The 27,499-nt window shown below is 47.2% G+C and overlaps 2 protein-coding genes across 4 annotated transcripts in view; one reads left to right on the top strand and one right to left on the bottom strand.

Moving 5' to 3' along the window:
- LOC127596313 (uncharacterized) overlaps positions 1–27,499 on the bottom strand; it is a 747,551-nt gene that overhangs the window by 275,754 nt on the left and 444,298 nt on the right. The window contains exon 1 of one of the 3 annotated variants that reach the window (XM_052058627.1): positions 23,651–23,734. The exons of the other annotated variants lie outside the window; for them this stretch is intronic. The gene's annotated coding sequence lies outside the window, so the exon portion shown is untranslated. Of the gene's footprint in view, positions 1–23,650; positions 23,735–27,499 lie in introns of those variants that run through there. 3 annotated transcript variants of the gene reach the window in all.
- Positions 105–27,073, top strand: LOC127596282 (potassium voltage-gated channel subfamily KQT member 4-like). Its single transcript, XM_052058568.1, has 2 exons — positions 105–701; positions 27,038–27,073. Exons 1-2 carry the CDS (start codon positions 105–107, stop codon positions 27,071–27,073), a joined length of 633 nt encoding a protein of 210 aa, XP_051914528.1.

Here is a 27,499-nt window from a genome sequence, read left to right as displayed (position 1 = left end):
GGGTGCAGGGATTGGTTCCTTGATTTGTCCCCCCATTCGGGGGGAACCCTCCAACTGCGAGTAAGCCAAGGAGTTTGGAGGAGTCTTTTTACAGCGCCCCCTATATGTCGGGGGACAGCAGTAAACTGGGCTTCCGGGACAGGATCCGGATGAACAACTCCCGCTCGGTGCAGGTGATCCGGAACAAGGCATCGCCCCAGGCGCCCGGCCTGGCCGTGAGGCACTCGCCCAACCAGGAGAACGTCCCTGAGGCGGCCAGCCCCGGGAAGGTGCAGAAGAGCTGGAGCTTCAATGACCGCACTCGCGTTCGGACCTCGCTGCGGCTCAAAGCCAGGCCTCCCGTTGACGTGGAGGGTCTGGGAGAGGACAGCGTGGACGACAGAGGCTACTGCGACATTGCCATGGACGAGGTCATTCCCGCCGTCAAGACGCTCATACGAGCCGTCAGGATTTTGAAGTTCCTGGTGGCCAAGAGGAAGTTCAAGGAGACGCTGCGTCCGTACGACGTGAAGGACGTCATCGAGCAGTACTCGGCGGGACACCTGGACATGCTGGGCCGTATCAAGAGCCTGCAGATGCGGGTGGACCAGATGATCGGGCGAGGCGCCATCCAGGCCGATAAGAAGGCACGACCAGAAAAGGGCGAGAAGACGCCGCCGGAACTGGAGTCTCTGGATGAGCTGAGCATGATGGGACGTGTGGTCAAAGTGGAGAAACAGATTCAGTCCATCGAGAAGTCTTTTTTTATTTTCAATGCCTTTACAATCATACATTCTATGCACATACACTGGTCTAAACATGGTATTCAGATGAATTTTACCTTTGTGGAATATGAATTATGTAGAAAATCTCACTTGTTTTTATCCAAATCAGGGGGCTAACATTTTGTACTTGCTATTGACCGAACAGTACATCACAGTTTCTGTGAGGACAAAATTTCTGGTTCTGTCACAGTCCACCGGAAGCAGAAATTGCTTTCACATCGCGCAGCTGTAACTTGGGCCGATCACAAGTGCTGCTTAACTTGTTAAACTAAATGAAGAGATGCCTCCGTGCAATACTCAGAGTAAGATGACGTTGTGTAAAGGAAGTGGCATGATTTATAGAAGCTAATGGAGTGCTGTGTCTGTCTCCTAAATACAATAAGATCTTTTTAAATGGCTTTTCAATTTTTCTTGCAGGGAAAAATGTACATCTATATATCTACTGTATATCTATAAAAAAAAATCCTCGTCTCACCCCTCAGGTGGTGTCCATCCCTCATTCAGCTGGGGTCCTCTACCAGAGGCCAGGAAGCTTGAGGGTTCTGCGCAGTATCCTTGCTGTTCCCAGCACTGCACATTTCTGGACTGAGATGTCCGATGTTGTTCCCGGGATCTGTTGCAACCACTCATCATCTAGTTTGGGGGTCACTGCCCCGAGTGCTCCGACCACCACAGGCACGACTGTCCCCTTTACCTTCCAGGCTCTCTCCAGCTCCTCTCTGAGCCCTTGGGATTTCTCGAGTTTCTCGTGTTCCTTCTTTCTGATGTTTCCAGCACTTGGGACCGCTACATCCACTACAACGGCTTTCCTCTGCCCTTTATCTATCATCAGGATATCTGGTTGGTTCGCCATTACCATCTTGTCAGTCTGGATCTGGAAGTCCCATAGGATCTTCGCTCTGTCATTCTCCACCACCTTCGGAGGTGTTTCCCATTTTGACCTTGGGGTGTCCAGTCCATACTCCGCACAGATGTTTCGGTAGACTATGCCAGCCACCTGGTTATGGCGTTCCATATAGGCTTTCCCTGCCAGCACCTTACACCCTGCAGTTATGTGTTAGATCGTCTCAGGTGCCTCTTTGCACAACCTACACCTTGGGTCTTGGCTGGTGTGGTATATCTAGGCCTCGATGGCTCTGGTGCTCAGGGCCTGCTCCTGAGCAGCAAGGATGAGTGCCTCTGTGCTGTCCTTCAGGCCAGCCCTCTCTAGAACGCTGATAGGACTTCTTGAGATTGGCCACGGCAGTTATTGTCCGGTGGTACATTCCGTGTAGGGGCTTGTCCTCCCATGATGGTCCCTCTTCCAGCACCTCATCTTCTGTTCCCCATTGTCTGAGACATTCTCTGAGTACATCATCCGTTGGTGCCTTCTCCTTGATGTATTTGTGGAGCTTGGATGTTTCATCCTGGACAGTGGCTCTCACACTCACTAGTCCCCGGCCTCCTTCCTTTCGGCTTGTGTACAGTCTCAGGGTGCTGGATTTGGTATGGAACCCTCCATGCATGGTAATGAGCTTTCGGGTCTTAACATCCGTGGTCTGAATCTCTTCCTTTGGCCACCTTATTTTTCCTGCAGGGTATCTGATCACTGGAAAGGGCATAGCTGTTTATTGCCCGGGTCTTATTCTTGCCATTGAGCTGGCTTCTTAGGACTTGCCTCACTCGCTGGAGGTATTTGGCCGTAGCCGCTTTCCTTGTTGCCAGTTTGAGGTTGCCATTGGCTTGTGGTATACCGAGGTACTTGTAGCTGTCCTCAATGTCTGCTATTGTTCCTTCAGGGAGTGAGACCCCTTCAGTGCGGACTACCCTTCCTCTCTTAGTCACCATCCGACTACATTTCTCCAGCACGAATGACATCCCGATGTCGCTGCTGTAGATCTTGATTGTGTGGATCAGGGAGTCTATGTCCCTTTCGCTCTTAGCAAACAGCTACATGTCATCCTTGTAGAGGAGGTGACTGATCGTAGCTCCATTTCTGAGGCGGTATCCATGGCCTGTCTTGGTGATTACTTGGCTTAGGGGGTTCAGTCCTATGCAGGACAGCAGTGGGGAGAGTGCATCACCTTGGTATATGCCACATTTGATGGACACTTGGGTAAGTGGCTTGCCATTGGCTTCAAGTGTGGTTTTCCACATCCTCATCAAGTTCGCAACGAAGGCTCTTAGGGTCCTGTTCACCTTATACACATCCAAGCATTCAGTGATCCATGTATGTGGCATCGAGTCATAGGCTTTCTTTTAATCAATCCAGGCTGTGCACAGGTTGGTACATCGGGACCTGCAGTCTTGTGCGACTGTTCTGTCAACCAGGAGCTGATGTTTGGCTCCCCTGGTATCTCTACCAATGCCCTTCCGTGCTTCGCTCATGTATTGATCCATGTGTGCACTTATCTTAGCCGCAACATGAGCTTCCAAAATTGTGGAGGGACAGGTTATTGGCCGATAGTTGGATGCGACTGCACCCTTTGAGGGATCTTTCATGATAAGGATCGTTCGCCCTTCGGTTAGCCATCCTGGGTGAGTCCCATCCCTAGGCAGCTGGTTCATTTGTGCTGCTGGGCGCTCATGGAGTGCTGTGAGTCTCTTTAGCCAGTAAGTGTGGACCATGTCCGGGCCTGGTGCTGTCCAGTTCTTCATATTTGAGACTATTTCCTTTATGTCTGCCACTGTTATGGTAATTGGGTTCTGTTCAGGGAGGTGTCTGTGCTCCTCTCTTTGGGTGACCAGCCATTGTGCACTGCTGTTATGTGCAACCTCCTTCTCCCATCTGCCTCTCCAGTACCTTTCAGTTTCCAGTCTTGGTGGATCAGCTCTGTTGTTAGGACCCTGCCACTGAGCGTACACTTTCGCAGGTTGTGTTGCAAACAGCCTGTTTATTCGTCTGGCCTCATTCTCTTTCGTGTACCGCTTTAGGCGGCTGGACAAGGCTTGGAGCCTTTGTTTCGAGTGCTTCATATATGGTCATCTGGATGTACCTCTCAGGATCGGCCTTTTCATCACACCTCTCTGGACCTCAGTCAATTGACTCACATCTTTCCGAGCCGCCTTGATCTTAGCCTCCAACCGTCTTTTCCATGGTCGGTAATGTATCTCATGGCTTCCATGGTTGCTCTTATAGCCAAGCATCTCAAGGATCACTGATGCTGAAGCGTATATCAGTTCATTTCCGTGATCGTTACGGTAAGGATCGCCCTCAGTGCTGCATTCACACTTTCCAAGAGACTTTCAGGTGGTACTTCACATAGCCGTTGTAATCGGATTCTAGGTTTCCCAGCTTTCATTCTTGCCATGATCTTAGCTTTCAGGTCAGTTGCTGCCTCGCTCAGCATTTCATTCATTGGGGCTGGCCTTCCAATCTCATCATCTGCATTCACTCTGGTATGAACTCCTCCTCTGATCTGGCAGCCTGGAGCCCCTCACCATGGAACCTGCGTTGTAACTCATCAATCTCAAGTTGTGACAGCAGTTGCCGTTTGTGGATGTTGGAACACTGAGTTACGAGTTGTTTCGTGGCCACCCGTGACTGTGGGTTTCGAAGTAACCATTTAGCCCACATTCTCTCCATGTAACCTCTCTGACTAGGCTTGCTTGAGTAGTAGCATTCCAACAGAGCCATGTTATTGCATCTTGCCCATCTCTGCTCCATTTTTTATCAAGGTGCTCTGGTTCCCCAGCACCTGACGCAGACCTTGTTTGGCCGGGCGACGTCTGAGCTGGCATGTCATTCATTTTATTGTCTCTCATCATTGTATGAGGTACGCATTAGCGTGAAGGCTCTTGCCCAAGGACCCACACTGGATGGTGTTATGTGCTCATTTTTTGTCCCAAGTGGGGAGCGGAGGGACGGGCGCTGGGGGGGGGGACCATCGTGGTGGGGCGGGCCCCTACGCGGGATGTGCCACCGGACCGTGGCTGAGGTGGCTGATCTCAAGAAGTCCTATCGGTGGCTGGAGGGGACTGGCCTGGGGGACAGCGCAGGGGCGCTCATCCTGGCTGCTCAGGAGCGGGCCTTGGGCGCCGGAGCCGTCGAGGCCCGGATGTGCCGCGCCGGACAGGACCCGGGGTGTGGGTTGTGCGGGGAGGCGCCTGGGACGATCCGACACGTGGCTGCGGGGTGTGGGATGCTGGCAGGGGGGGCCTGCGTGGAGCGCCATGGCCAGGTGGCTGGCGTGGTCTGCCGAGGCATCTGTGCGGAGTGTGGACTGGGGGCCCCGGGGTCGGAGTGGGGGGCACCTCCGAGGGTGGTGGAGGGTGGCGGAGCGGGGATCCTGTGGGACTTCCGGATCCAGACTGGCGGGATGGTGGTGGCGAGCCAGCCAGATGTCGTGGTCGTGGATGGGGGGCGGAGGAGGGCCGTTGTGGTGGATGTGGCGGTCCCAGGTGGTGGAGGCATCGGGAGGGGGGAGCATGGGGGGCTCGGGGGGTACCAGGGGCTCGGGGAGGGGCTGGGGAGGGCCTGGGGGGTGGGGGTGGCGGTCGTGCCTGTGGTGGTCGGGGCGCTCGGGGCAGTGACCCCCGGACTGGATGGGTGGTTGCGACAGATCCCGGGACCAGCGTCGGACATCTCGGTCCGGAGGTGTGCGGTGCTGGGAGCGGCGGGGGTACTGCGCGGGGCCCTCGGGCTTCCTGGCCTCTGGTGGAGGACCCGAGCTGAATGAGGGACGGACACCACCCGAGGACACCTCCTATTGGCTCCATGATAAGAGCTCCACCCAGCAAAGAATTAACCCTTTAAAACCTGATTCTGAGCTTTCACAATTATTTACCGCCATTTGCGTAATATCTACAGTATACAGAAGGAATCAAGCAATTTTTACCAATGTATCTGTAGGTGATGTTTATTTATTATGTACACAGAGATAAAGAGTAATGGCACAGCTCTGCAGTATCTTTCCACTCTTATATATGTATGCTATACTAAATAAAATGAATAGGGCACCATATAATGAAACAGTTATGCAACTCCCTAAATAATGATGTGAATTTTCAGTTGTTGCTAAATCAGTTAGGATGTTATAATTTGTGGTGTAGATGCGAATTTAGGAGAGCAGGACAATATATCGCATTGCAATTGGAGCAGCAGCTTGGTTGATGATGTCCCCAAACCGGCTCATCTATTATATTTGTCGTGCAATACAATGAAAATGAGCACAATTGCAAAACATAGGCTTCTTATATTTTAAAATAAAATAATCACATGTTTACCGTTCTGGGGTTTCTACAATCATGAATGGAGGCATTATTTACAGCAGGTTGACAGCAGTGTGATCGAGCAGATTAGGTCCAGGTTTGGGGGGGTGGTCTTGTGTTTGTTGTGTCTCTGTTGGAGTTGTCTGTCCGTGTTGCGTTTGAGGGTAGTGTTGGTGAGGCGAGTGTGTTGTTTTGGTCTGTTTGTGCTCTGCTGCCTGTTGGTGTCCTACGAGGTGTTGTTGTTCGTGGTGGTGTTTTGGGATGTAGTCTGCATTTCCATGTTATGTTGTATTGTCTAGTGTTTATGTTTGTGCAATGTTTGTGTACCCAGTGTGGTGTGTGGTGGTTGCATCTGAAGGATGTCTGTCTTCTTGTAATCTGTTGTGTGCAAATGTCGCATGTCCAGGTAGTTTGTTGTGTGTGTGTTTGTTGCGTGCGTGAGAGTGTCAGTGTGGGCCCCGGATTTGTCTCTATGTCCCCCGCCTGGAGCAAAAGGTCCGCCCGCCACCCTGCCAGGTTCAGGGGGCGGTTAGCCGAAAAAAAAAAAACGGCCGTAAGGGCACCCCGTTCGGGGTGCAGGGATTGGTTCCTTGATTTGTCCCCCCGTTCGGGGGGAACCCTCCAACTGCGAGTAAGCCAAGGAGTTTGGAGGTACAGCAGGTTGACAGCAGTGTGATCGAGCAGATTAGATAGAGTAGAATTTGAATGGGGCTTCACTGATTTATTTCATACAATTCATATCTAAAACACAGTTGAAAAATATTTGATTGTTAAAATATTTAAATACAAGAACTATATCAAGAAATTAACAAAACATAGTTTTTTTAGTTAGGAGAAAAGTCTAAAAACATATCACAAATGACAAACGTTGTGCCTCTCCTCCTCCTGTTCTTCAATGAAGCTGATCACCCTCCAGCTCCCGTTAGAAACATCGTGCTGCTGAAGGTGTGCCGGCAGAATGGTTGTGATACAGGAGGTGCTGTGGACTCTCCCAGAAACGAGGACCTAGTTTAGTTGTAGATCCAGTAAAACATAGTGCAAATGTGACATTATTTATAATGCACAGTTACAGTCTTGTGAATATTAAAAAATGTACTTCATGTAATGCAGGAAGCGAATATTTCAAACGAACTAAGGCAGCAAACAGTAAGAGCAAAATCGTGTTCCAAACATTAACTCTTTTTTTAAATGTCAATTAGCTTGTGAGTAATAAGACAAAATGTGACTGTCAGACAGAGAACTGTCAGAGCAAACGGATGATTTTAGAAAGTCCTGCCGAAATAAATCTGCACCCGACTGCGACTGTCAGCGTTGAACTGCCGCCATTGCTGTCAAAGTCAGACACATCTCCAAAATTGTTGGAGCAAATTTTTAAGCAGGCTTCATCTTGATAAATTGACCACGTATTTGACATTTACACCATAACGTTACCGCCTAAAATAATCGTAAAACAAAATTTTGTGTAACAACAAGAGTAATATGTACCCCAAAAGCTTTCAAAGCGTCTGAAAGTTTTCTCCTCCGTTTTTGTTGGGGCTTGGCTCGAAATGCATCATGATTGGCTGCCCGAAGTCCACATGTCTGTCGGACGTGCTCTCATTGGTCTACAATACCATCACGGATGAATAAATACTCAAAGGGCTTGCCAGGCAAGCCCTTTGAACCCTTTAAATACTCAATGGGCTTGCCTGGCAAGCCCTTTGAGTATTTATTCCATATTGCCCACGAGTTCACTAGTAAGGTCATTTTGACGCTTACTAGTGAACATGTAAGGCCATAAATGTGCCCACTAGTTCACTAGTAAGATCATTTTGAGGCTTACTAGTTGACATGTAAGCCACAAAACGCCCGCTAGTTCACTAGTAAGATAATTTTGAGGCTTCTAGTGAACATGTATGCCACAGAACGCCCACTAGTTCACTAGTAAGATCATTTTGACGCTTACTAGTGAACATGTAAGCCACAAAACGCTCACTAGTTCACTAGTAAGGTCATTTTGACGCTTACTAGTGAACATGTAAGCCACAAAACGCTCACTGGTTCACTAGTAAGGTAATTTTGACGCTTACTAGTGAACATGTAAGCCACAAAACGCCCACTAGTTCCCTAGTAAGATCATTTTGACGCTTATTTATGAACATGTCAGCCACAAAACGCTCACTCGTTCACTAGTAAGATCATTTTGACGCTTACTAGTGAACATGTAAGCCACAAAACGCCCACTAGTTCACTAGTAAGGTCATTTTGACGCTTACTAGTGAACATGTAAGCCACAAAACGCCCACTAGTTCACTAGTAAGATCATTTTGACGCTTACTAGTGAACATGTAAGGCCATAAATGTGCCCACTAGTTCACTAGTAAGTTCATTTTGAGGCTTACTAGTTGACATGTAAGCCACACATTGCCTACTAGTTCACTAGGAAGATCATTTTGAGGCTTACTAGTGAACATGTAAGCCACAAAACGCCCAATAGTTCACTAGTAAGATCATTTTGACGCTTACTAGTGAACATGTAAGCCACAAAACGCTCACTAGTTCACTAGTAAGGTCATTTTGACGCTTACTAGTGAACATGTAAGCCGCAAAACGCCCACTAGTTCACTAATAAGATTATTTTGACGCTTACTACTGAACATTTAAGGCCATAAATGTGCCCACTAGTTCACTGGTAAGATGATTTTGACGCTTACTAGTGAACATGTAAGGCCATAAATGTGCCCACTTGTAGTGCTAGTGACATTAGACTGTACTTGCATTAAATGCAAATAAGGATGATTACGAAAACATGTAACGGTATCCTATTGGCTGTACGTTTCAAAATAGTGTCATCCCACCAGTCAGGGCTCATGATTTTGGAAATTCTGTGCCCACTTAGTTTTTTAAAACAACAATGGCGGACAGTGTCCTGAGACGTATTCGGCGAAGGTGCAGGGCAATAGAGAGTGCCTGTCATCAAGGGTCTGCCGGTGAAAGTGAAGCACGCGCGATAAACATTTCAATTGCTAATTTAAGAAGAGTTAGTGACCAGTTTAGCGCTGATACTATTCAAAGTTTGATTCAAAGTCCAATAGATCTCCGATCTGTCATCATTGCGGGACCCACTCCTAATGGTGGACGTGTTTGTTCCCATGTGGCACATCGTTTGCACACAGGTAAAATGGCTACCATTTTTTGTCATTGGTTTTTCGTATGTATTTTTATTCGAACTACACACGGGTTTTACTGACGACTTGCTGTGACTTACCTTCTATCACCCTGTCAAACGTCGTTTTATACCAGTGGTTTTCCTGCAAATCAGTAGACTATTAAGTAACGCGATGGCTGTACACTTTTAAGCAATAACTAGTGATCTTTTAGTTATTCAATTATAAGTTTGAATTATTTTTTTCTTGAGTAAAATGGTTAGAGAAAATAGCTGCTCGTGGTTTTGAAGCTGCATGTACTTTTATGTACATCTGTGTCTATATGCCTGTACTGTATACAGTATATAAAAAACACGTAGTGATTCGTTTGCTTGAATTCCTTAATCCTTTTATTTCCATACTTTAGGTAGACGAGGAAGACCAGCACTTGACATTACAAGTGATCAAATTGAACTGCTCCCCACTCAGGGCTTTACAGTGAGAGCCATCACTGAGATGTTGTGTTGTTCCTCTTCATACCTGCATAAAAAAATGAAGTTTTTTCAGATTTCAGCCAGAAATAGATTTACTCCCATTCATGATGTTGACCTGGAAGAGCATGTCAGAAGATTGCACAGCCAATTTCCCAGATCAGGCTCGGAAGCAAGTGTTCTGCTACATACTCTTGTCCCTTCATGTATATATCATTATATTCATTGTGAAAGTGTACTTTCTTTATTGTGTTGTTTTATGAACCTGTTGCAGATGATGAGGGCATACCTGCGTGCTGATGGTATTGTAGTACAAAGAAAAAGAGTTCGAGAAATCCTCAACCGTATTGAGCCAGCTGCTGCAGCCCAGAGATGGAGCCAGACTGTGGCTAGAAGAACATACTATGTGCCATTCCCCAATAGTTTATGGCACATAGATGGGCATATGCGTCTCATTCGGTAATAAGGGATCATCTTATATTTGTACTCGTGGGAGCATTAGAAAGCCATATTGTATGGACAGCACAGATTAAATTGAATTTTATCATTTGTATATCCAAGTTACACAAACTCCAAATTGCCTCCATGTAGTCTTAAGTGCACAGCAATACCTTCTCTACCGAGATGATATTTCAAACAAGATATGAAACTTGATTGTTTTCTTGTATTTAATCATTATTCTTTTCATGTTTGTTTTACAGGTGGGTGTTTGTGACACATGCCGGCATTGATGGGAATTCCAGGCTAATAACGTACCTTCAACTGGAGCACAGACAACACAGCTTTGACAGTGTTGAAATATTTTGTCCAAGCCACCTGCCTGTATGGGTTACCCTCCAGAGTAAGATCCGACCATGGTGGTGAAAACACTGGTTGCTCTTTTAATGAACCTACTGCAGGGACAAGACACCAAAATTATTTCTAGCTCCAGCCAACACCCCCTCACAATTTACTCACACCTCCCATGGCCTGATTATCCACCAACAGGGGCCCTTTTTGGATTATCATTTTGGCATAGGAACTTTCCTTTCCTATCCTAACCGAGTGAGATGAGCCGGTAGCACCTGGAGCAAAGATCGTCTAAATTTTAATAATGCTTAGGAAAGGTTCTGACCATCCTTTACGAAAGGAAAGGAGATATATTATGCAGCAGGAATATTTAAAGGGGAAGTCTTTTTTTATGGTGTTGTTGTTGTTGTTGTCGACCCCACCCGTGCCCCGACATTGGGGGACCGGGCCCTCACTCCGTCTCCCGGATCCCCAGACCCCCCTCCTCCGCCCAGCGGGCGAGCAGGGCCGCCACTCCGCTTGGGTTTCGCCAGAGGTCCTCCGGAGTCAGTGTGGTGGGTATGTTTGTGCAGGTGAACAGGTGTTGTGTGTCGTGCACTTGCGTGCCGCATAGCGCACAGAGTGGTGTTGGGTGTGTGTCCGGTGTAATGTTGTGTAGGTAGGAGTGGAGGGCTGGTGATTTGTTGGTTCGGAGTTGTGCTAGGAGTTGTCTGGTTCTGTGTGGTAGGTCTTGCTCTGATGGGTCTATTTCTGGTGCTGGTGCATGTATTACTTTGTTGTGTTGTCTGGTGTCCAAGTGTGTTTGTACAAAGTGGGTGTGTGTGTCTTTCATGTTCTGTTTTATGGTGTCGTTGTTGGTGTCCTGTGGTGCTGTGTCTTTGTTGTGTGTGTAGTTGTTGTTGTGGAAGATTGTTTGTTTCTTTTGTCTGGGTGGTGGTGGTTGTTGAGTGAGTGGGTGTAGTGGGTGGGTTGGGTGTTGGGCTTTTTGTCTGATTTGCGATGCGTGTAGTTTTAGATGGGTGTTCAGTGGGAGAGTTTTTGTTTCCTCATGCAAGTGTTGTATGTTTGTGTCTTGTGTGCATCCTGTTGCTATTCTGAGTGCTGTGTTCTGTGTGGTCTGGAGTTTTGTCTCGTTTGTGTCCGATAGTGTTGGTGACCATATAGTGTTTGCGTATTCGAGGCCTGTGAGTGTGGTTGCTTTGTATGTGGTGAGTATAGTTTCTTTGGATTTTCCCCAGTGAGTGGTTGTTAAGGCTTTAAGTATTTTGTTTGATTGCTTGGCGCGGGTTAGAGTGTGTTGTGTGTGTTTTGAGAAGGTGAGTTTGGGGTCCCATGTTAATCCCAGTATTTTGGGTTCGCGGACTGTGGGTAGGGTGGTGTTATCTATTTGTAAAGTGAGCCTGTTGCTGTATTCTGCCGGATCCGGTGTGAACAGAGTGGTGGTGGTTTTGTCTGCGTTGAGTGTGAGTTGGTTCTGTTTTGTCCAGTTGTATATGTCGTGGAGATATTTTTGTACTTGTTGTTGTGCCTGTTGTGGTTTGACATGTGTGGATAGAATGGTGATGTCGTCTGCATATGTAACTGTGTGTACATTTGGAGGTGGTTGTGGCAAGTCTGCCATGTATATGTTGAATAGTGTTGGTGAAAGTACTCCCCCCTGTGGTACCCCCGTTTTCGTGTTTCTATGTTCTGATGTTTCCCCCCGGTATTGAGTGTATTGTCTGCGTCCCCTTATGTAGTTGAAGATGTATTTGATGATGATGTTTGGGGTGTTAGTGTTGTTGAGTTTGTTTGTGAGTGTGTGTAGGTTTACCGTGTCAAAGGCTTTGGACATGTCTAGGGCTATGGCAACTGTTCGTTGTGGTGGTTTTTGTTGATTGAAACCTGTGGCTATGATGTTGTGTATGTGGTGTAGTGCTGTGGTTGTGGAGTGTTGTTTTCGGAAGCCGTGTTGGTGAGAGGGTAGTTGAGTGTTGTTGGTAATGAAGGGTAGTATTACCTTTTCCATTGTTTTGGCTATTGGGCTGAGTAGTGCTATTGGTCTGTAAGATGGGCCGAGTGCGTGGTTTTTGTTGGGTTTTGGTATTGGGATTATTTTTGCAGTCTTCCATATTGCGGGGATGGTGTTGGTGTTGAGTGATGTGTTGTAAGTGTGTGTGAGTAGTGTTATTGCTTTGGGGCCTAGGTGTTTCAGATGTCTGATGTTTATGTTGTCTGGGCCTGTGGAGTTGTTGCTTTTGGAGCGTTGTAGTGCTTGTTTGACTTGTTGTTCTGTGATGGTTATGGGCGTGGTGTTGAGTTTTCGTATTTTGCGTTGTAGTTGTCTGTATGTTCTGTTGGTTTTGTGTTGTATTATGTTGGTGAATTGTTTGTTGAATGCTCGTGCTTTCTGTTTGTTGGATATTGCCGTGTGTTGTCCGAACTGTATTGTGGTGTTTTCTGGTGCTTTTTGTTCTTTGTTTGATAGTCTTGTTACTGTGTTCCAGAGTATGTGTTGTTTGTGTCTGTGGTTCCATGCATCCGTTAAGTGTTCTTTCCATAGCTCTTGTTTGTGTTTTTGGATTTGTGTGTCTATTTCTTTGTTTAGGTCTGTGATGCGTGGGTCTTGGTGGTTTTGTTGTCTGATGTCGTTTCTTTGGCTGATGAGTGTTCTGATGTGTTGTGGTAGGAGAAGTGATTTGCTTTTTATTTTTCCGTGGGGTATGTGGTGTTTGTCTGCTGTAAGTATGAGGTTTGTGAGCATGGTGTTGGCTGTGTGGATGTTGTCAGGTATGGTTATGTTCTCCAGTGCTGATTCTATTTCAGAGGTGTATCCTTCCCAGTCTGCTTTCCTGTAATTTGTGTAAGTTTGAAGGTGTTGTTGTAGGCGGAAAGGACCACGCGTGTTGTGTGTGATTTTGATAGGAAGGTGGTCTGAACTGAGTGCGTGTATTGTGGTCCATGTTGTTCTGTTTGTGATGCTGTTGCTGGCTGTTGTGATGTCCGGTGATGTTGGTTGTTGGTTGATGTTTGTAGGTTTTCTGGTAGGTGTGTTTGCGTTTAGAGTGATTTGTTGGGAGTTCTGTAGTATGTCTGCAATGAGGGTGCCTCTGTGGTCGTCGTAGGGAGAGTGCCATTGTGTTGAGTGAGCGTTGATGTCTGCGGTTAGAATGGTGTTGTTCAGCGAGTTTATGTATTGGAAGGTGTTGGTGATGTCTGTGTCTTCTGTGGCGTGGTCTGGTCGGGTGGTATCTCTGGGGGGTATATACATGTTGCATATGTGTAGTCTTTTGTGGTTGGTTATGTGAATCTTTACGGTTTGAATTTCTGTAGTGTTGGTGTTAATGTTGTTGGGGATGTTCATGGGAGTGAATGTGACTGATTTGTGAATGTATGTGAGCAGTCCTCCTCCTCCCTTGTGTTCTCTGTCTTTCCTAATGCTGGTGTAGTTGGTGAGACGAGGTGTGTTGTGTTGTTTTTCTAGTTTGGTTTCTTGTATGGTGATGATGTCTGCGTGCTGTTGTGAGGCGAGTTCTTCTAGTTCTGTTTTCTTGTTTTGGATGCCGTTGATGTTTATTTGTAGTATGGTCAGTGTGTGTTTGTTGTTTTTGTTGGTGGGTGTTGTTCTTTGTGGGTTGTTCGGGGGTTGTGGTGTTGGGGTGTTTGTTGTTTGCGTGTGTGTTCTGCATGTCCACGTGTTTGTGTATTGGCGGGTGGTGATGCCGGAGCAATGTCTGTGTATCCAGTGTGGGTGTGTTGAGTTGCATCTGAGTGAGGTTTGTCTGCGTGTGATGATTCTATTGCAGCTATTGCAGGTCCAGGTTTGGGGGGGGGGGGTGGTCTTGTGTTTGTTGTATCTCTGTTGGAGTTGTCTGTCCGTGTTGCGTTTGAGGGTAGTGTTGGTGAGGCGAGTGTGTTGTTTTGGTCTGTTTGTGCTCTGCTGCCTGTTGGTGTCCTACGAGGTGTTGTTGTTCGTGGTGGTGTTTTGGGATGTAGTCTGCATTTCCATGTTATGTTGTATTGTCTAGTGTTTATGTTTGTGCAATGTTTGTGTACCCAGTGTGGTGTGTGGTGGTTGCATCTGAAGGATGTCTGTCTTCTTGTAATCTGTTGTGTGCAAATGTCGCATGTCCAGGTAGTTTGTTGTGTGTGTGTTTGTTGCGTGCGTGAGAGTGTCTGTGTGGGCCCCGGATTTGTCTCTATGTCCCCCGCCTGGAGCAAAAGGTCCGCCCGCCACCCTGCCAGGTTCAGGGGGCGGTTAGCCGAAAAAAAAAAAAAACGGCCGTAAGGGCACCCCGTTCGGGGTGCAGGGATTGGTTCCTTGATTTGTCCCCCCGTTCGGGGGGAACCCTCCAACTGCGAGTAAGCCAAGGAGTTTGGAGGTACAGCAGGTTGACAGCAGTGTGATCGAGCAGATTAGATAGAGTAGAATTTGAATGGGGCTTCACTGATTTATTTCATACAATTCATATCTAAAACACAGTTGAAAAATATTTGATTGTTAAAATATTTAAATACAAGAACTATATCAAGAAATTAACAAAACATAGTTTTTTTAGTTAGGAGAAAAGTCTAAAAACATAACACAAATGACAAACGTTGTGCCTCTCCTCCTCCTGTTCTTCAATGAAGCTGATCACCCTCCAGCTCCCGTTAGAAACATCGTGCTGCTGAAGGTGTGCCGGCAGAATGGTTGTGATACAGGAGGTGCTGTGGACTCTCCCAGAAACGAGGACCTAGTTTAGTTGTAGATCCAGTAAAACATAGTGCAAATGTGACATTATTTATAATGCACAGTTACAGTCTTGTGAATATTAAAAAATGTACTTCATGTAATGCAGGAAGCGAATATTTCAAACGAACTAAGGCAGCAAACAGTAAGAGCAAAATCGTGTTCCAAACATTAACTCTTTTTTTAAATGTCAATTAGCTTGTGAGTAATAAGACAAAATGTGACTGTCAGACAGAGAACTGTCAGAGCAAACGGCAGATTTTAGAAAGTCCTGCCGAAATAAATCTGCACCCGACTGCGACTGTCAGCGTTGAACTGCCGCCATTGCTGTCAAAGTCAAGACACATCTCCAAAATTGTTGGAGCAAATTTTTAAGCAGGCTTCATCTTGATAAATTGACCACGTATTTGACATTTACACCATAACGTTACCGCCTAAAATAATCGTAAAACAAAATTTTGTGTAACAACAAGAGTAATATGTACCCCAAAAGCTTTCAAAGCGTCTGAAAGTTTTCTCCTCCGTTTTTGTTGGGGCTTGGCTCGAAATGCATCATGATTGGCCGCCCGAAGTCCACGTGTCTGTCGGACGTGCTCTCATTGGTCTACAATACCATCACGGATGAATAAATACTCAAAGGGCTTGCCAGGCAAGCCCTTTGAACCCTTTAAATACTCAATGGGCTTGCCTGGCAAGCCCTTTGAGTATTTATTCCATATTGCCCACTAGTTCACTAGTAAGGTCATTTTGACGCTTACTAGTGAACATGTAAGGCCATAAATGTGCCCACTAGTTCACTAGTAAGATCATTTTGAGGCTTACTAGTTGACATGTAAGCCACAAAACGCCCGCTAGTTCACTAGTAAGATAATTTTGAGGCTTCTAGTGAACATGTAAGCCACAGAACGCCCACTAGTTCACTAGTAAGATCATTTTGACGCTTACTAGTGAACATGTAAGCCACAAAACGCTCACTAGTTCACTAGTAAGGTCATTTTGACGCTTACTAGTGAACATGTAAGCCACAAAACGCTCACTGGTTCACTAGTAAGGTAATTTTGACGCTTACTAGTGAACATGTAAGCCACAAAACGCCCACTAGTTCCCTAGTAAGATCATTTTGACACTTATTTATGAACATGTCAGCCACAAAACGCTCACTCGTTCACTAGTAAGATCATTTTGACGCTTACTAGTGAACATGTAAGCCACAAAACGCCCACTAGTTCACTAGTAAGGTAATTTTGACGCTTACTAGTGAACATGTAAGGCCATAAATGTGCCCACTAGTTCACTAGTAAGTTCATTTTGAGGCTTACTAGTTGACATGTAAGCCACACATCGCCTACTAGTTCACTAGTAAGATCATTTTGAGGCTTACTAGTGAACATGTAAGCCACAAAACGCCCAATAGTTCACTAGTAAGATCATTTTGACGCTTACTAGTGAACATGTAAGCCACAAAACGCTCACTAGTTTACTAGTAAGGTCATTTTGACGCTTACTAGTGAACATGTAAGCCACAAAACGCTCACTAGTTCACTAGTAAGGTCATTTTGACGCTTACTAGTGAACATGTAAGCCGCAAAACGCCCACTAGTTCACTAATAAGATTATTTTGACGCTTACTACTGAACATTTAAGGCCATAAATGTGCCCACTAGTTCACTAGTAAGATCATTTTGACGCTTACTAGTGAACATGTAAGGCCATAAATGTGCCCACTAGTTCACTAGTAAGTTCATTTTGAGGCTTACTAGTTGACATGTAAGCCACACATCGCCTACTAGTTCACTAGTAAGATCATTTTGAGGCTTACTAGTGAACATGTAAGCCACAAAACGCCCAATAGTTCACTAGTAAGATCATTTTGACGCTTACTAGTGAACATGTAAGCCACAAAACGCTCACTAGTTTACTAGTAAGGTCATTTTGACGCTTACTAGTGAACATGTAAGCCACAAAACTCACTAGTTCACTAGTAAGGTCATTTTGACGCTTACTAGTGAACATGTAAGGCCATAAATGTGCCCACTTGTAGTGCTAGTGACATTACACTGTACTTGCATTAAATGCAAATAAGGATGATTACGAAAACATGTAACGGTATCCTATTGGCTGTACGTTTCAAAATAGTGTCATCCCACCAGTCAGGGCTCATGATTTTGGAAATTCTGTGCCCACTTAGTTTTTTAAAACAACAATGGCGGACAGTGTCCTGAGACGTATTCGGCGAAGGTGCAGGGCAATAGAGAGTGCCTGTCATCAAGGGTCTGCCGGTGAAAGTGAAGCACGCGCGATAAACATTTCAATTGCTAATTTAAGAAGAGTTAGTGACCAGTTTAGCGCTGATACTATTCAAAGTTTGATTCAAAGTCCAATAGATCTCCGATCTGTCATCATTGCGGGACCCACTCCTAATGGTGGACGTGTTTGTTCCCATGTGGCACATCGTTTGCACACAGGTAAAATGGCTACCATTTTTTGTCATTGGTTTTTCGTATGTATTTTTATTCGAACTACACACGGGTTTTACTGACGACTTGCTGTGACTTACCTTCTATCACCCTGTCAAACGTCGTTTTATACCAGTGGTTTTCCTGCAAATCAGTAGACTATTAAGTAACGCGATGGCTGTACACTTTTAAGCAATAACTAGTGATCTTTTAGTTATTCAATTATAAGTTTGAATTATTTTTTTCTTGAGTAAAATGGTTAGAGAAAATAGCTGCTCGTGGTTTTGAAGCTGCATGTACTTTTATGTACATCTGTGTCTATATGCCTGTACTGTATACAGTATATAAAAAACACGTAGTGATTCGTTTGCTTGAATTCCTTAATCCTTTTATTTCCATACTTTAGGTAGACGAGGAAGACCAGCACTTGACATTACAAGTGATCAAATTGAACTGCTCCCCACTCAGGGCTTTACAGTGAGAGCCATCACTGAGATGTTGTGTTGTTCCTCTTCATACCTGCATAAAAAAATGAAGTTTTTTCAGATTTCAGCCAGAAATAGATTTACTCCCATTCATGATGTTGACCTGGAAGAGCATGTCAGAAGATTGCACAGCCAATTTCCCAGATCAGGCTCGGAAGCAAGTGTTCTGCTACATACTCTTGTCCCTTCATGTATATATCATTATATTCATTGTGAAAGTGTACTTTCTTTATTGTGTTGTTTTATGAACCTGTTGCAGATGATGAGGGCATACCTGCGTGCTGATGGTATTGTAGTACAAAGAAAAAGAGTTCGAGAAATCCTCAACCGTATTGAGCCAGCTGCTGCAGCCCAGAGATGGAGCCAGACTGTGGCTAGAAGAACATACTATGTGCCATTCCCCAATAGTTTATGGCACATAGATGGGCATATGCGTCTCATTCGGTAATAAGGGATCATCTTATATTTGTACTCGTGGGAGCATTAGAAAGCCATATTGTATGGACAGCACAGATTAAATTGAATTTTATCATTTGTATATCCAAGTTACACAAACTCCAAATTGCCTCCATGTAGTCTTAAGTGCACAGCAATACCTTCTCTACCGAGATGATATTTCAAACAAGATATGAAACTTGATTGTTTTCTTGTATTTAATCATTATTCTTTTCATGTTTGTTTTACAGGTGGGTGTTTGTGACACATGCCGGCATTGATGGGAATTCCAGGCTAATAACGTACCTTCAACTGGAGCACAGACAACACAGCTTTGACAGTGTTGAAATATTTTGTCCAAGCCACCTGCCTGTATGGGTTACCCTCCAGAGTAAGATCCGACCATGGTGGTGAAAACACTGGTTGCTCTTTTAATGAACCTACTGCAGGGACAAGACACCAAAATTATTTCTAGCTCCAGCCAACACCCCCTCACAATTTACTCACACCTCCCATGGCCTGATTATCCACCAACAGGGGCCCTTTTTGGATTATCATTTTGGCATAGGAACTTTCCTTTCCTATCCTAACCGAGTGAGATGAGCCGGTAGCACCTGGAGCAAAGATCGTCTAAATTTTAATAATGCTTAGGAAAGGTTCTGACCATCCTTTACGAAAGGAAAGGAGATACAGTATATTATGCAGCAGGAATATTTAAAGGGGAAGTCTTTTTTTATGTTGTTGTTGTTGTTGTCGACCCCACCCGTGCCCCGACATTGGGGGACCGGGCCCTCACTCCGTCTCCCGGATCCCCAGACCCCCCTCCTCCGCCCAGCGGGCGAGCAGGGCCACCACTCCACTTGGGTTTCGCCAGAGGTCCTCCGGAGTCAGTGTGGTGGGTATGTTTGTGCAGGTGAACAGGTGTTGTGTGTCGTGCACTTGCGTGCCGCATAGCGCACAGAGTGGTGTTGGGTGTGTGTCCGGTGTAATGTTGTGTAGGTAGGAGTGGAGGGCTGGTGATTTGTTGGTTCGGAGTTGTGCTAGGAGTTGTCTGGTTCTGTGTGGTAGGTCTTGCTCTGATGGGTCTATTTCTGGTGCTGGTGCATGTATTACTTTGTTGTGTTGTCTGGTGTCCAAGTGTGTTTGTACAAAGTGGGTGTGTATGTCTTTCATGTTCTGTTTTATGGTGTCGTTGTTGGTGTCCTGTGGTGCTGTGTCTTTGTTGTGTGTGTAGTTGTTGTTGTGGAAGATTGTTTGTTTCTTTTGTCTGGGTGGTGGTGGTTGTTGAGTGAGTGGGTGTAGTGGGTGGGTTGGGTGTTGGGCTTTTTGTCTGATTTGCGATGCGTGTAGTTTTAGATGGATGTTCAGTGGGAGAGTTTTTGTTTCCTCATGCAAGTGTTGTATGTTTGTGTCTTGTGTGCATCCTGTTGCTATTCTGAGTGCTGTGTTCTGTGTGGTCTGGAGTTTTGTCTTGTTTGTGTCCGATAGTGTTGGTGACCATATAGTGTTTGCGTATTCGAGGCGTGTGAGTGTGGTTTCTTTGGATTTTCCCCAGTGAGTGGTTGTTAAGGCTTTAAGTATTTTGTTTGATTGCTTGGCGCGGGTTAGAGTGTGTTGTGTGTGTTTTGAGAAGGTGAGTTTGGGGTCCCATGTTAATCCCAGTATTTTGGGTTCGCGGACTGTGGGTAGGGTGGTGTTATCTATTTGTAAAGTGAGCCTGTTGCTGTATTCTGCCGGATCCGGTGTGAACAGAGTGGTGGTGGTTTTGTCTGCGTTGAGTGTGAGTTGGTTCTGTTTTGTCCAGTTGTATGTGTCGTGGAGATATTTTTGTACTTGTTGTTGTGCCTGTTGTGGTTTGACATGTGTGGATAGAATGGTGATGTCGTCTGCATATGTAACTGTGTGTACATTTGGAGGTGGTTGTGGTAAGTCTGCCATGTATATGTTGAATAGTGTTGGTGAAAGTACTCCCCCCTGTGGTACCCCCGTTTTCGTGTTTCTATGTTCTGATGTTTCCCCCCGGTATTGAGTGTATTGTCTGCGTCCCCTTATGTAGTTGAAGATGTATTTGATGATGATGTTTGGGGTGTTAGTGTTGTTGAGTTTGTTTGTGAGTGTGTGTAGGTTTACCGTGTCAAAGGCTTTGGACATGTCTAGGGCTATGGCAACTGTTCGTTGTGGTGGTTTTTGTTGATTGAAACCTGTGGCTATGATCTTGTGTATGTGGTGTAGTGCTGTGGTTGTGGAGTGTTGTTTTCGGAAGCCGTGTTGGTGAGAGGGTACTTGAGTGTTGTTGGTAATGAAGGGTAGTATTACCTTTTCCATTGTTTTGGCTATTGGGCTGAGTAGTGCTATTGGTCTGTAAGATGGGCCGAGTGCGTGGTTTTTGTTGGGTTTTGGTATTGGGATTATTTTTGCAGTCTTCCATATTGCGGGGATGGTGTTGGTGTTGAGTGATGTGTTGTAAGTGTGTGTGAGTAGTGTTATTGCTTTGGGGCCTAGGTGTTTCAGATGTCTGATGTTTATGTTGTCTGGGCCTGTGGAGTTGTTGCTTTTGGAGCGTTGTAGTGCTTGTTTGACTTGTTGTTCTGTGATGGTTATGGGCGTGGTGTTGAGTTTTCGTATTTTGCGTTGTAGTTGTCTGTATGTTCTGTTGGTTTTGTGTTGTATTATGTTGGTGAATTGTTTGTTGAATGCTCGTGCTTTCTGTTTGTTGGATATTGCCGTGTGTTGTCCGAACTGTATTGTGGTGTTTTCTGGTGCTTTTTGTTCTTTGTTAGATAGTCTTGTTACTGTGTTCCAGAGTATGTATTGTTTGTGTCTGTGGTTCCATGCATCCGTTAAGTGTTCTTTCCATAGCTCTTGTTTGTGTTTTTGGATTTGTGTGTCTATTTCTTTGTTTAGGTCTGTGATGCGTGGGTCTTGGTGGTTTTGTTGTCTGATGTCGTTTCTTTGGCTGATGAGTGTTCTGATGTGTTGTGGTAGGAGAAGTGATTTGCTTTTTATTTTTCCGTGGGGTATGTGGTGTTTGTCTGCTGTAAGTATGAGGTTTGTGAGCATGGTGTTGGCTGTGTGGATGTTGTCAGGTATGGTTATGTTCTCCAGTGCTGATTCTATTTCAGAGGTGTATCCTTCCCAGTCTGCTTTCCTGTAATTTGTGTAAGTTTGAAGGTGTTGTTGTAGGCGGAAAGGACCACGCGTGTTGTGTGTGATTTTGATAGGAAGGTGGTCTGAACTGAGTGCGTGTATTGTGGTCCATGTTGTTCTGTTTGTGATGCTGTTGCTGGCTGTTGTGATGTCCGGTGATGTTGGTTGTTGGTTGATGTTTGTAGGTTTTCTGGTAGGTGTGTTTGCGTTTAGAGTGATTTGTTGGGAGTTCTGTAGTATGTCTGCAATGAGGGTGCCTCTGTGGTCGTCGTAGGGAGAGTGCCATTGTGTTGAGTGAGCGTTGATGTCTGCGGTTAGAATGGTGTTGTTCAGCGAGTTTATGTATTGGAAGGTGTTGGTGATGTCTGTGTCTTCTGTGGCGTGGTCTGGTCGGGTGGTATCTCTGGGGGGTATATACATGTTGCATATGTGTAGTCTTTTGTGGTTGGTTATGTGAATCTTTACGGTTTGAATTTCTGTAGTGTTGGTGTTAATGTTGTTGGGGATGTTCATGGGAGTGAATGTGACTGATTTGTGAATGGATGTGAGCAGTCCTCCTCCTCCCTTGTGTTCTCTGTCTTTCCTAATGCTGGTGTAGTTGGTGAGACGAGGTGTGTTGTGTTTTTTTTCTAGTTCTGTTTCTTGTATGGTGATGCATGCACATGCACATGCACAGACCCTTCAGTCAGTGCCAGTCAACATACAGCTTATTTTAATTGTACATTGGCGTATGGCTCGACTAAAACCAGGAAATGGAGGTGTGCGGCAAAGTTTTTTGCTGCATCGCTGGGAAATAATCAGTTGACAATGACAAAACGGCCCCGCTCAGCCCCAGACAACCGGCACTTTCGAACCACCTCCAAGATCGTTATTAGTTCCGAGTGAAAAAGAAGTCACAGTATTTCTGCATTGCCACATATCATTTTGGGGAACACATTCAGAGTGGAAACCTGAATACAAAACTGAAACTACTTTAATTAAATGTGACAAAATAATGACATACTCTAACAATGTGTTTCATTTTTATTTTTAACTCTGTCTCTGAATTAAATAATTCCCTGTGATCAATCATTGTTAAATCAAGGATAGGGAGGGAAATTTAAAGAATGCAGATACATTCATGTTTCACTTTAGAGCAGTGTATAATGCTAGGTTATCTATCAAATAATAACATAACCCCAAATGTAAATAAAAATGTTTGTTCTAAACATTATTTGAATGGGTTACCATGGCAGAAGACCGAAGTTGTGTGCTTTATATAACTGCATGACATGACCGGAACACCTCACCGGGGAGGCGCTCAGGAGGCATCCGAATCAGATGCCCAAGCCACCTCATCTGGCTCCTCTCGATGTGGAGGAGAAGCGGCTCGACTCTGAGCCTCTCCCGGATGACCGAGCTTCTCACCTTATCTCTAAGGGAGAGCCCGGACACCCTGCGGAGAAAACTCATTTCAGCCGCTTGTATCCGGGATCTCGTTCTTTCGGTCACGACCCATAGCTCGTGACCATAGGTGAGGGTTGGGACGTAGATCGACCGGTAAATTGAGAGCTTCGCCCTTTGGCTCAGCTCCTTCTTCACCACGACAGACCGATACAACGTCCGCATCACAGCAGACGCTGCACCGATCCGCCTGTCGATCTCCCGCTCCCTCCTACCCCCACTCGTGAACAAGACCCCAAGATACTTGAACTCCTCCACTTGGGGTAAGATCTCCTCCCCGACCCGGAGGGGGCACTCCACCCTTTTCCGACTGAGGACCATGGTTTCAGATTTGGAGGTGCTGATTTTCATCCCAACCGCTTCACACTCGGCTGCGAAACGCTCCAGTGAGAGTTGGAGAGCCCCGTTTGAAGGAGCCAACAGCACCACATCATCTGCAAAAAGCAGGGATGTAATACTGAGGCCCCCAAAACGGACCCCCTCAACGCTTCGGCTGCGCCTAGAAATTCTGTCCATAAAGGTTATGAACAGAATCGGCGACAAAGGGCAGCCTTGGCGGAGTCCTACCCTCACTGGAAACGATTCCGACTTACTGCCGGCAATGCGAACCAAACTCTGACATCGGTGGTATAGTGACCGAACAGCCCGTATCAGGGGGTTCGGTACCCCATACCCACGAAGCACCCCCCACAGAACTCCCCGAGGGACACGGTCAAACGCCTTCTCCAAGTCCACAAAACACATGTAGACTGGTTGGGCGAATTCCCACATACCCTCAAGGACCCTGCTAAGGGTGTAGAGCTGGTCCACTGTTCCACGGCCGGGACGAAAACCACACTGCTCCTCCTCAATCTGAGGCTCGACTTCCTGACGGACCCTCCTCTCCAGCACCCCTGAAAAGACCTTACCAGGGAGGCTGAGGAGTGTGATCCCTCTGTAGTTGGAACACACCCTCCGGTCCCCCTTTTTAAAAAGAGGGACTACCACCCCGGTCTGCCAATCCAGAGGCACTCTCCCCGTTGACCACGCGATGTTGCAGAGGCGTGTCAACCAGGACAGCCCCACAACATCCAGAGCCTTGAGGAACTCCGGGCGGATCTCATCCACCCCCGGGGCCTTGCCACCGAGGAGCTTTTTAACCACATCGGTGACTTCAACCACAGAGATAGGAGAGCCCACCTCAGAGTCCCCAGGCTCTGCTTCCTCAAAGGAAGGCGTGTTGGTGGAGTTGAGGAGGTCTTCGAAGTACTCTGCCCACCGGTTCACAACGTCCCGAGTCGAAGTCAGCAGCGCCCCATCCCCACTGTACACAGTGTTAGTGGTGCACTGCTTCCCCCTCCTGAGACGTCGGATGATGGACCAGAATTTCCTCGAAGCCGTCCGGAAGTCGGCTTCCATGGCCTCACCGAACTCTTCCCACGCTCGGGTTTTTGCCTCGGTGACCACCGAAGCCGCGGTCCGCTTGGCCAGTCGATACCCGTCAGCTGCCTCTGGGGTCCCACAGGCCATAAAGGCTCGATAGGACTCCTTCTTCAGCTTGACGGCATCCCTTACTGCCGGTGTCCACCAGCGAGTACGAGGATTGCCGCCACGACAGGCACCAACCACCTTACGGCCACAACTCAGATTGGCCGCCTCAACAATAGAGGCACGGAACATGGTCCACTCGGACTCAATGTCCCCCGTCTCCCCCGGAACATGGGAAAAGCTCTGTCGGAGGTGGGAGTTGAAACTCCTTTTAACAATACATTTAATAAATACTTTAATCAACCGTGATCTCACCATGTATTATAATTCATTATTTTAAACGTAAGAAACCATATATCACAAACATATCAAGTCGACCCGAACAAAAGAACTACAACTCCCAACGGTCCAAACCGGAAGTGGAGCGCCGGCATGATTAAGCCCAGCTGCAACGCAATGTACTTCGTTCAAAATCAAATTACGGCTGGACAAACATGAAAACTATGCATAATGAGTTAAATAAAGACACCACTGTTTTAACAACACTTTAGCCCACGCTGTTTACATTGCCGATTGCGAGCGGTAATGACTGTGATTACAAACAAAGCACAACGGACATAATGCAAAGCAGACAAACAAAGCAACCGGTCATGATCAATCTAAAGCTAACTTTAGATTTCTGTTAAATAAAAGTACAAGCGTAGCTTATCATTGGGCCATGCCGACGAAGAAGCGAGTGTTTTCACTAACGCAACATAATGCGACTCTGCTTGTTATACCTCGCGCGAACGGTCGCCTGTCAGTGGCAGCTTCGCCCCTCTTAAAGCGTCAGGTGAATCCAACAGTGGCTGTCAAATGGCTTGACTTAGGATACCAACCATTACCAAGATAGCTCCTCCATTTCACTAATGGCGTCTTCCCTGTGATGCCAATACATGCCAAACCAGTTGCTGTATTGCATGTTTTGCCTAAAGCAGTCTTCCTCAACTGGCGGACCGCAATCCACGACCGGACCGCTGACCTCCCCTGCCCGAGCCTTCTCTGTCCAGACCCACGGCAAATTGTATCAAATAAAAAATTATCAAGTGATTTTTATGTTATACATTTTATATGTTTGGACTATAATCTGCGCATTACCGCGATCACTTGTTAAAATTATCTGTTGTATTTGCGTGCACCAACAAATGCAATGCAGAGGACCGCAGCAGCGCGACTTTGTGTGTATAATGTTTGACTAACTGGAGACCCTGTCTGAGGAGGGCATGTGGCGATAACGATGCGCTGATTGGCTCCTCTGAAATGAAGGTATGCCCACACATATGCGTTAGCATTTACGATGCCCTGATTGGCTCATTTGAATTTTAGGTGCCCATACCTAAGCGTCAGCATATACTATGCGCTGATTGGCCCATTTGAATTTACGGTGTGCCCATACCTAAGCGTCAGCATATACGATACGCTGATTGGCTCATTTGAATTTAAGGCGTGCCCATACATAACCGTCGGCACGCGTCTATCCCAATACACACGCGTTTTGGCAAGACTGGTGAAAAGACGCTACCTCCGTTCTTGGCTAACCTGCCGGTTGATCTCTTCCGCGTTCGCTCGCTCCCTTCACGGAAGCGCCGCCGCCGCCGCAGCAAACGCAGTGGTCAGCTTGTGAAGCTAAAACGGAATCTGAGACAAACTTCGATCGCTCCGGCGTGGTGTGCCCTCGACCCCGTCGCCTCGTGCTTGCTAACGGTCGTTGGCTCTCCCAACGCGCCTTTCTCGCACCCCGGCGCGCCCCGGCCCCCGGACCCCGAAAGCAGGATGCGAGGGGGGACGGCGGAGGCGACGGCGGCGGCGCCGGCGACGTTCGAAGGCGGCCCGCGGGGAGAGGCGCGGGGCCGGGATGGCGTGAGGGGGACGGGCGTGTGGGGGGTACGGTGCCGGTCGTTGGCCGGTAGCCTGCTCCCCCCCGCCCCGACCGCGAAGCGCCACCCGGCCCCGGCGGCCCGACCCCGCGATGCCGTCGGCGGCGGCGCCGGCGCACCCCGGCGCGCCCCGGCCCCCGGACCACGAAAGCAGGAAGCGCCGAGTGCGCGGGGGGGACGGCGGAGGCGACGGCGGCGGCGGTGGCGACGTTCGAAGGCGGCCCGCGGGGAGAGGCGCGGGGCCGGGACGGCGTGAGGGGGACGGGCGTGCGGTGGGTACGGTGCCGGTCGTTGGCCGGTCGCCTGCTCGTCCCGCACCCCGACCCCGAAGCGCCCCCCGGGCCCCGCGGCCCGACCCCGCGATGCCGTCGGCGGCGGCGCCGGCGCACCCCGTCGCGCCCCGGCACTCCCGTCGCCCGGAGCGCGACCGACCTCGATGGGCGGCGGCGGCCGCCGGCGGAAAGCCTCGGCTGGCCGCCGGCGTCGCCGTTCGCCCTGCCTACGCTCCCATAGTCCAGGCCGGGCCGCGGCCGGCGTCGGGGACCGCTCCACCGCCGGTGCCATCGCGACGCGGCCGACCTCGGAACCTAACACCCAGCCGCCGGGTACCCAACCCAGCGAAACCTTTTGAGGAAATTCCCCCTCGGCGATTGACAGAGGCAATCCCCCCGTTGCTACTTCCACAAGGATCGCGTTGTTAAACGCCCGGTCGCTGACGAACAAGACCGATATTCCGAGGGAGTATTTCCTTTCTATGACTTGGATTTTCTGTGTCTTACGGAGACTTCGGCAGGTACTGGTGAGTACAACGCTTTGATTGAATTGTTACCACCTGACTGTGGTTTCCTCGATACCCCGAGGACATGTTATATTATTAAAATCCCCCATTAAGAGGATACGATCATATCTCAGCCTGATTTCCGCAAGAAAGGTTGAAAATTTGCTTTAAAAGTCTTTGTTGTATTTATGAGGACGGTAAATGACAGCACAAAGCACCGGGAAAACACGACCTCTTCTGATATATTTTTAAGGGGGAGAGGGGATTTGAAAAGAGGAATTGTACACATGAAAATGATATTT

Source organism: Hippocampus zosterae, chromosome 2, assembly GCF_025434085.1.
Source record: "Hippocampus zosterae strain Florida chromosome 2, ASM2543408v3, whole genome shotgun sequence".
Lineage (NCBI taxonomy): Eukaryota > Metazoa > Chordata > Actinopteri > Syngnathiformes > Syngnathidae > Hippocampus > Hippocampus zosterae.
Note: the sequence above shows the minus strand (reverse complement) of the source record. Positions and strands in the feature narration are given on the sequence as shown.